Raw genomic sequence first — 10,602 nt, forward strand, 5'->3', positions numbered from 1 at the left:
AAATTAGCAGCTCTGAGCTGAAATCCATGAACTTCAAAACAAAACCCTCAAGTCATTGATGATCAAGTCTCAATTCTAAAATCCCAGGTCGTCCACTAGTCATATACATATATATACGATGTATATATACAAAAATATACATATTCAAATTCAACCCAGCTAAAAAGGAGAAGCTATAATTTGCCTCTGTTTTTAATCCACCATAACAAGTTGCAACTGTAGCAGAACTTAATTTATGGATCATGCCATAGCATCCCAATCCCGAGTCTGGCTCTGGATCTGACTCTCATCAGGGCATGTAACGGCTATGATTCTCACACCCTCATCATCAGGGGGTCTCCAATGCGGTATCAGAGACAATGTTGAATCACACACAATCTGATTTTGATCTTGTCTCTGGCTAGCAATCGAAGTGCCATTAACCCTAACACCATCCTCGTCAGGAGGTCTGCAAGATGGCATTGCTATCGATATCGAATCGTTGGAATTCTGATTTTGAATCTGGCTGTGGCTAGGGCTTAAAACACCAATACCCCTCGTAGTTGATATCAATTTGCATGAATTGTGATTATGATTCTGGCTATCATGGCTCTGGTTCTGACAAAGGCTTAAAACATCAATAGCCCTCCCACCACCACCATCGTCATCATTAGGTCTGTACTGCAAGGGCAATAATCCAGTTGACATCAAATTGCACACAAATTCATCAGTAGGAAGAGAACTAGGTGAAGGAAGTGGATTGTACACCAAATTAGACATCTCAGGCTGATGAGAGCAAGAGCCCCACCCTTCCCTTACCCCTCCTTGCACAGCAACCCTGGTAGCAATGTCTCTAGTCCCACTACCAATCTCACAGCCCTCAACTTGGGCCAACTCTAACACATTCTCCAACACCACTGTCCCTCTTTCCCCACCATGCTGCCGAGCTGTAGTCCTACAAATGGGACACAGGGGATTCTTATACAGCCATGAATCCACACAGTTTGCATGAAAAGTATGCCTACAAACAGGGAGCAGCCTGCATATCTCACCTTTCTGAAATCCATCCAAGCAAATAGCACACACTGAACAATCAAATTCATCCACCCTCAATCCATTCTCAATCCTACCATTCATATTTCTAGTACTATAATCATCATTATTACTATTATCATCATCATTGCAAAGCATTCTATGTAACATAATATACATACCACCATGTTTATATTCAAAGGAAGGCAGTTTTTGCACCTCCTCCTGAGACATCCCCCCACCATTGTCTCTAACAGAAGAAGAAGAAATTCCTCTCTCTGCAAGCCTCCTGCTGCTCAGGTTTCTACTGAGAGTTCTACCCACAACACACAGATGAATTGAAATCAGAATTCCAATACCAAGGAAAAGCAATACAACTGATATCACCACAGCCATTTGCATGATCTCTACTATTAGTAAAAGAGGAGGCATCAGTCTTCAACACAACTCTGCAATTAAATTACTCTCAGTTGTTCTGTTTTATCAAAACAGGCTTTCCAAATCCAGCAATATGAACCAAGCAAAACGCTCTATAATAAAAGTATGCCCAAGAGCTGAGTCAGCTTGTTTAATTCTCCGTTGCGTTTTGATTTTTTCGGTCTTGTTAAATTCTAATATGATTTGTAATAATATAAAAATAAAAATTACTCTTAACATTTTGTTAAATTAGTTTATGTAATTATTAAAAAAATTTGGTTTTGTGTATTTTTTTTAATAAATTCATCACTTTATTTATATTTATGAAATTAACTTTTAATTAAGTAAATATAAAATTAATTCTAGTTGTGAAAGTATGATCCAAATTATAATATTATCAAAATTACCCAGGATCATACCTTGGATTTGCTTATGAACCCACGAGATTGGTGAGCTTCATACAAGAGTGGTCTAAATCGAAAAAAATTTCCCAATTATTTACATCTTTCAGGTAAAATAAAAATCATTTATATAAAATTTATCTTTTTTATCTTTATTTATTTAACTTTAACTGATTCATTTATTGTGTTAATATAGTTATTTTTAAAATGACAAATGGTAGGTCTAGCTAGAACATCTCTTCCCAATTATTCTACATCTCTTAGGTAAAATAAAAATAATTTATATAAAATTTATCTTTTTTTATCTTTATTTATTTACTTTAACTGATTCATTTATTGTGTTAATATCGTTATTTTTAAAATGACAAATGGTAAAATGATTCTGTGCATAATCAATATAAATATATTAAATTTTTTCAAAAAAATTATTTTATTTTATCTTATCAATTATATATATATATATATATATAATCATTAATAATATATTAATATTTTATTGGATTAAATATATTATCAATATATTTTTTATTTATATTTTAAATATTGATGATGATGATGATGGTTTACGTTCGTTGAGACCAAACAATGATCTATCAGACCTAAATAAACAAATTATTTATTTTGATTTAAGATTTTATTTCTATGCTCAAAAAGCTTGGAGAGAAGCCTCCCGAGCTCACTATAATTTTGACATTGTAAAAGGCTAGGAAGGTCAGTATTGTAACAAAGATTGTGAAATTGAGATCTAATGTGGTTGTATGCAGGGCACTCTAAGAGGAAATGGTTTTCATCCATCCTCGACGCTCCTATAAAGATTTAGCGTCTAAAAGAAAATTAAGTTATTATAAGAAGGTCATCAACCCCACCCTTGAAGATCAAAAGTATCTCTCTATTTTAACTAGCTCAAAGAAGAAAATTAATATAGCAAAGATTAGAATGAATTCTCATGAGCTCCATAGTGAAACAGGTAGTTGGGCAGTTCCTAAAACGCCATGGATGGAAAGGATTTGCCATATTTGTGAGAATAGGAGCATCGAGGATGAAAACCACTTCCTCTTAGAGTGCCCTGCATACAACCACATTAGATCTCAATTTCACAATCTTTGTTACAATACTGACCTTCCTAGCCTTTTACAATGTCAAAATTATAGTGAGCTCGGGAGGCTTCTCTCCAAGCTTTTTGAGCATAGGAATAAAATCTTAAATCAAAATAAATAATTTGTTTATTTAGGTCCGATAGATCATTGTTTGGTCTCAGCGAACTTAACCACCATCATCATCAATACCAATTATTAACATCATTATTATTATATATTATTGATGTTAATATTAAATATTATAAATGTTTATTTTTTAACATTAATATTAATTATTAAAAATTGTAATATTAATAAATATAATAAATAATAATAATAACATTTAAATTAATATTGAAAAAAATTCAATTAATATTAATGATGTTTAAAAAATAATGTTTGTGATGACATTAATTCAATATAATGTAGTTATCAACAAATACTATGTTATCAATATATATTGTGCTATTAATAATGATGAACCTAATATGATTAAATCAATAGTAAATGCGGTTGTGGTTTGCATATACTATATCAAGTGCTATGGTTCACCAAATTGGTTTAATAAACATTAATATAAACATTTATTTAAGTATAGATTTATTAATAATTAATAATAATATAGTAATTATTAAATCTATTATTAAATATAATTAATTAGTAATATTTAATAATTAGATGTGATTATTAATAATATTGTTAATAGAATATTAATTATGTTTAAAAAAAAAATGAGTTTTATTTAAAATATTATTAATATTATTAATCATATAATTTTTTGAAATTATGAGCATTTAATGTATTAACATAATAACAATAAATTATTAATATTATTTAAATTGTAACATTAGTATTAATAATATAGACTGTACTAATTTTATATTTAATATTTAATTATAAATATTAAATATTAAATATTAAATATTAAATATGAGCAAAAGGCATTACCTATTAGATTAATATTATAAATTCTTTGAATTAATATGATGATGATGATGATTAACGTCCACTAAGACCAATGTGGTCTATCGTACCTCAAGAAAAGAGAGTCTAACTGTCAATCTTCAAAATCTTGTTTCTGTGATCAAGGAGAAGGGAAAGAAGCGCTCCAAGATCGCTGTAGTTGGGCTGCCTTAATAAGTCAAGAATATTGGAGGTGTGGTTGAAAATAATAAAATGTTTTACCTACAATGTTATTATATAGATATATAATAACATTGTAGGTAAAAATTTTATTATTTTCTTTATAAAAAATATTATTAATATTTTACATGATTACTTATAATGCCCACGAATTATCCAATGATATATTTGTTTGTTTGTTTTTTAGTTTGTGTATGTACATATTGTTATTGTTTATTTACCTGGCAAATCTATGTTGTCATGTTGAGCTGTAAAACATTTTACTTCAAAAAAATATTAATAATTTTATTGGATTAAGTTCACTTGACAAATTGGATGAGGTCTTCTTAACAATATTTAGATCATGGAAAAATTACGAACAAATGATGAAACGATGAGGGATTCTTGGAGCTCTGCAACCCTAATGACCATGCGGCCATGAGGTAGGCGGCGTGGAACACCTTGAAAAACTAGCGAACAGATGATCAAAAGTGGACAGACGTTACAGAAATGGCAGAGGAGACTGGGAGGGGTGAGATCCCCTCTTATAGGGATGTGACAATGAGAGAAGGAACTAGTAACAGCAACGAGAAAGCTACTCAAAGGCCACCAGGACCTGTTCTGGGTGCACGCTGGCAAGTAGGAAGCAAAGGAAGATGTCTGCCCTGTGCAGCGGAGAAACCGAGGTTTGTCATTCCGATGAACAAACTGGAGAGGTATAGAAGCTACATGAAAGATCATGCACTGATTTGCAAGTTCATCGGAGTCTGGCCCTCAGAAAAAGAACTGACAAGATGGATTCAGCAGAAATGGCAGCCACGCGGCCACATCGAACTAAAGCTGGGAGCTTGCAGCTTTTTCACGGTAATCTTCTCAAACCTACAAGATAAAGAGAAAGTGTTTGAAAACAGCCCATATTTCCATAATAATGCAGGGTTATTTATGAGGTATTGGGAGGAATGCTATAACCCAGACCAGGAAAAATTCCTAGTAGCACCAGTATGGGTCAGACTGTTTGGACTGCCTATGGATTTTTGGGATCCAGAGATTCTTAAAGGAATAGGGAACACCATAGGTAGTTTCGTAAAGATAGCGGAATCAACAAAAAGAGGGAGATACACCTCGTATGCAAGAATATGTGTATACATGAATATAGCAAACCCTATACTAGGTGCTGTCGAACTCGAGTATCATGAGGAGATCTGGCAGTAGGCTCTGGACTATGAACACATACCATTTAGATGCAGAAAATGCCATGAATATGGGCACCTCTTCAAGGAATGCCCTCTAAATGCAGAGGAAGAAGAAAGAAAGACTAAACAATAGAGGAAAACTAATGAAGATGATGAGGGGTTTCAAGAAGTAAAACACAAGAAGCGACCTACCAAAGAAACCCAGCAGAAAGGTAGGAAAGATCAGCCAACTACAAGTCAAAAGACGAATAGGTATGAAGCATTACAAACAGAAGAAGGGGAGGAAGAGACCAGAAAGATGGATTACCAAGAAGGGACAGATCAGGAAGGAGGAAGGGAAAAAACGGAAACAAAGGAAAATAAGCAGAAAAATAAAAAAGAACCAGAAGAACAGGGGACCCAAGAAAAGGAACCACACCAGGAGTATGAAGTGATGGAAGTAGATACAAATAAAGGGGATGATGCAACAACAGAAGAGGAAATCCTAAAAAATTTACTGGACAAGTGGAAGAATTTGGATGAAAGGTTTATCCCAGAGGAAGATAAAAAACTATACAAAGATATATTCCAAAAATACAAAGAAAAGCAAGAAAGTGGGAAAACAGGGATAAATGAACAACTAGGAATACAGGATAATAACCAGGAGTATCCACAAAAAGGGAAAGGGGGAAAGAAAAGAGGAAGGAAGAACCTACAAGAATCCATTCAAATAATGGGTGAAATGCTAGTTAACACAATAAAAGTTGTATCGCTTTCAGCGGCCTTCCACCAAACAACCCAACAGTCTCAATGATTATTACATCCTAGAATATAAGAGGGCTTAATAGCAAGGGCAAGCAAAGATACCTGGCTGAGAGGATTAAGAAAGAAAAACCTCAGATAATGTTGCTGCAAGAAACAAAAATAACGGGAGAAAAGATGGAGGAAATCCTACATAAAATTAAGCCTTATTATGAAAGTATGACAATAGATGCAAAAAGGAGTGCAAGGGGAATAGCAATTTTATGGAACCCAGCAGAAGTAATGGCAGACCTTTGGATAGGAATGCGAAGGATTCTATCAAGGAGGTTTAGAATGGTAGGACATAAAGAGTGGTTCTTGGTATTAGTAGTTTATGGACCCCACATACCGCTTGAGAGAGAGGCCTTTCTAACACAGCTGTGTTGAATGGGTGACCTACACACAGAAAAACTCTGGGTGATAGCAGGAGATTTTAATATGATAACAACCATAGCGAAAAAGAAAGGAGGACTGCAACGGGAAGATGCAGATATGGAAAGATTCAGGGAAACCCAGACAGCCCTCCAATTGATTGATATCAATACTATTAATGGAAAATATACCTGGAATAACAGACGAGGAGGTAGTAGGCAGATAGCCTCCAAACTGGACAGATTCTTAGTCACAGAACATTTCCTAGGGAAAGATATATTTTATGAAGCAACGATCCTACCTTGCCAAGGATTGGATCACTAGCCAATAAAACTAGAAATTTCTATGAACAAACAAAATCAACACAAACCTTTCAGGTTTGAAGCTTTCTGGCTAAGAGACCCAACTCTTGTTGAGAAGCTGGAAACTTGGTGGCAAAAAAGCGAAGGAGTAATACAAGGCAAGAACAAGATGCACACACTCCAATTGAGACTCAAGGAGTTGAAAAGTGAGATTAAGACATGGAATAAAGAGGAATTTGGTAACATCCATAAAGACAAGGAACAACTCCAAATAGCAATGCAAAGGATACAACAAAAAATCATAGAAGAAGGGAGAACTGAGGAGAGAGCAAAGGAAGAAGGGGAAGTGCTAATCAAACTAGAGGAAAGGAGAAAACAGGAGGAAATCTTGTGGCGCCAAAAGTCAAGAGTTTAGTGGCTAAAAGAGGGGGAAAGGAACACAAAATTTTTCCATTGAGCAATGCTGCAACACAGGCAGCAAAGCTGAATCTTCTCCCTAAAAAACAAACAAGGTAACAGAGTTATCCAAAAAGAGGAAATGGAAAATCTCCTAATCCAACATTTCAAGGGCATATTGACAGAGCCGCAAAGCAACCGACATGAAGAGATAGCTAAGATAAAACAAGTCATTCCAAAAAAAGTAAGTAGGGACCAGAACCTTGCGCTGCTTCGAGTGATTACGGAAAAGGAAGTTGAGGAAGTAATCAAGACAATGGCAAAAAATAAAGCCCTTGGGCCAGATGGTTTCACAGTGGAGTTTTTTCAAGCAACATGGCGGTTCATGAAAAAATATATTGTTAATGCAGTAGAAGAATCAAGAAGCCACAAACGAATGCACCCAGCATGGAATGCTACCTTCTTGGCATTAATACCAAAAGTAGACCAAGCAGAAGAACCCCATAACTTCATACCTATCGCTCTATGCAATGTACTCTATAAAAGCATGTCTACCATAATGGTAAAAAGATTACAACCTCTGCTCCCAGAATTGATAGCAAAAGAACAAACAAGCTTTGTGAAATGTTTTCAGATAGTGGATGGGATTGTAGTTGCGCAAGAGGTGATCCATTCCCTAAAGAAAACTGGAAACAAAGGAATGATGATCAAAATTGGCTTAGCAAAGGAATATGATAAACTCAGCTGGCAATATCTACAAGAAGTTCTACAAGCCTATGGATTTGATAAAAGATGGATTGCATGGATTTTGTCCATGATATCCACTCCTAGTATGTCAATCCTTCTAAATGGAACCCCAACGGAAACATTCAAGTCTACCCATGGCCTAAGATAGGGAGATCCTCTCTCTTCGTTCCTGTTCATCCTAGCAGTGGATGGCCTAGGTCACTTAATCAACGCCAAAGTAAGTAGAGGAGAATTCAAAGGGCTCAGCCTATGGGGAGAGGACTTAACTATCACACACCAACAATTTGTGGATGATGTGATGATGTACAGCCAAGCAACCCTTAAGGAAGCTAAAAAACTCGGGGAGATCCTAACAGAATTCAATAAAGCTTCAGGAATGGAGGTGAATAAAGAAAAAACTAAAATCTTCTTCTTCAACACACCAAGAGTGATCCAAGTCTTTCCCGCAAGAACTTTGGGGTTCCAAATTGGGAAATTCCCTACAAAATACTTAGGAATTCAACTGAGTGATCAATAGAATAGAGTAGCGAACTGGCACGGCCTGATAAGAAAAATTCAAAAAAGAATGGAAAATTGGACGTTTAGAACGCTTAACACACCGAGCCGCCTCATATTCCTAAAATCAGTCCTTCAAGCTATGCCAATCTACCAGATGGCAAGTCAAGCAATCTTGAAGACCATATGTCAGAAAATGGTGCAAATCTTTAAAAATTTTCTATGGCAAGGGGCAAACAAAACAAAAAAATGGGCGTTGCTTTCATGGACATGGTTAAGCAAGTCGGTTCCAGAAGGAGGTCTGGGACTTAGAGACCCAAACATTTTGAACCAAGTCATGGGGGCGAAATTATGGTGGAGATGGATTCAAGGAGGGAATGACCTCTGGAAACAACTGTGGGAACAAAAATATGAAATAGCACGGACTCCGGAGGGTAAACTCTGAACATTGATAGAAAAAAAAGGCTTAGCGATTTGGAACCTAGCTAACATGAACAAAGCCCTGATAAGAGACAACAGTTTTTGGGAAATTTGGGAGGGAAATAAAGCAGAATTCTGGCAGGAAGGGTGGCAATAGAGAGGTACCTTGAGTCAAAAACACCAGCTACAGGAAGTACAACAGTATACAACCCAAATAGTGGAGGATGCAGTAAGGAACTATTGGTTAGAGGACCAAAATAACTATTGGAGACAATGGAAGAGGAAAAGTGATTGGCTTGAAGCCCCATAAACCGATCAATGGAATACATATCACAGAGAACTGGAAACTAGGAAAATAGCTATCAAAGAAGGAACATACATAATACGATGGGGCAAACGAATTAAAGGCATGTTTACAATATCAGAAGGCTACCACCTGAAAACAAAAGAAGCAGGCACTGTAGACATGGAAAAATGGAAAAGAATCTGGCAATTAAAAACCTGACCAAAAGTGATGTTTTTTACCTGGACAATGCTACATGGGAGAGCTCTGACTTGGGATCAGCTAAGACGGAAGGGGATGCATGGACCCTCACACTGCGCATTGTGCCAACGACAAGAGGAAACCATGGAGCATGTTGCCAACTCCTGTAATGTAAGTAACATCCTGTGGCAAAAGCACCAACAAATCTTTGGGATTACAGAAAGAAAGTTAGAAAGCATTAAAACAACAATTGAAACATAGAGTAGCAAACCGTACCGAAACATCATCCTTAACCATGCTTGGAACCTGTCAATTGGATTCTTCCTGTGGAATCTCTGGAAAGCTCAAAACAAGGTAATATTCAGAACAGATAAAAATGACATAGGGGAAATCTGGAACCAAATTATGGGGAATATAAGGGAAACAATAATTCTGGGAAATTGGATAGAGGAAGATTGGAAGACGGAAGGTATGGAAACTAGCATCATGAACCGACTGGAAATTAAAGTAAGAAATATAAGTAGCACAAGGAAGATACAAGATGCAGAATAGGTAAGAGCGGAAGAAAGTTACAAGAACCACCACCCCCCCCAAGGATTCACAAAACTAAACTTTGACGGGGCAGCCAAAGGTAACCCAGGGGAGGCAGGGATAGGAGGGATATTCAGAGACGAAGAAGGAAGGATCATAAGGGTATATGCAATGGACTGCAACATTGCTACCAACAATGAAGCAGAATACCATGCATTAAACAGAGGACTAGAGATAGCGATACGAGAAGGATACCAAAGATTGCAGATAGAAGGGGATTCTAAGCTGGTCATAGACACTATAAAACAACTACAACAAGGAGAAAACGTAGAAAAACTAAGCAAAAGTTGGCGGACGACGTGGGTAATTATAGAAGTTGAAAAGCAACTTCAACGACTGGCATACATTATCGCGTCCCATGTGAAGAGGAAAGGAAACGCCCCGGCGGATCTCCTCGCAAACTGGGGATGCCGAAACAGAGAGCACCAGTTAGATGTGGGAGAAGCAGAGCTCAACAAGAATGAGGAAATGAATCAGATAAAATAGGCAGTCGAGGCAGCAAGAGAATCCGAATGACGTCGAGAGGAGGGAAGAAAGACGAAGGCATGCGCAGGAAGATCAGCAAAGATCATCCATGGAATAGAATAGAACATAGGAAAGGACTGAAAGGATAGGGATGATGGAGGAGGAAAGAGAAAGGATAATCTTGAGAAGTGTGGGAGCAGAAATGGAAGGAGGTGGGCACAGGGAGAACGGGACAATAGGATTGAGAAGAGATCGCAGAGGAGAGCCAGATGGCAATGCAGAGTCAGCAAAGGGACGGCAAGAGCAACCGGGAGAAGATAGTCATAAATG

The 10,602-nt window shown here is 36.6% G+C and overlaps 1 protein-coding gene across 1 annotated transcript; it reads left to right on the forward strand.

The window, feature by feature from the left end:
* Nucleotides 1-9,918: 9,918 nt before the first annotated feature.
* LOC149244727 (uncharacterized) lies at nucleotides 9,919-10,293 on the forward strand. The gene has a single exon (XM_089371627.1). It carries the CDS (start codon nucleotides 9,919-9,921, stop codon nucleotides 10,291-10,293), a length of 375 nt encoding a protein of 124 aa, XP_089227753.1.
* Nucleotides 10,294-10,602: the final 309 nt, after the last annotated feature.

Source organism: Pinus tabuliformis, chromosome 8 (assembly GCF_031772625.1).
Source record: "Pinus tabuliformis cultivar Carrire ecotype Pingquan chromosome 8, CPIR1, whole genome shotgun sequence".
In the NCBI taxonomy this organism is placed as follows: domain Eukaryota; kingdom Viridiplantae; phylum Streptophyta; class Pinopsida; order Pinales; family Pinaceae; genus Pinus; species Pinus tabuliformis.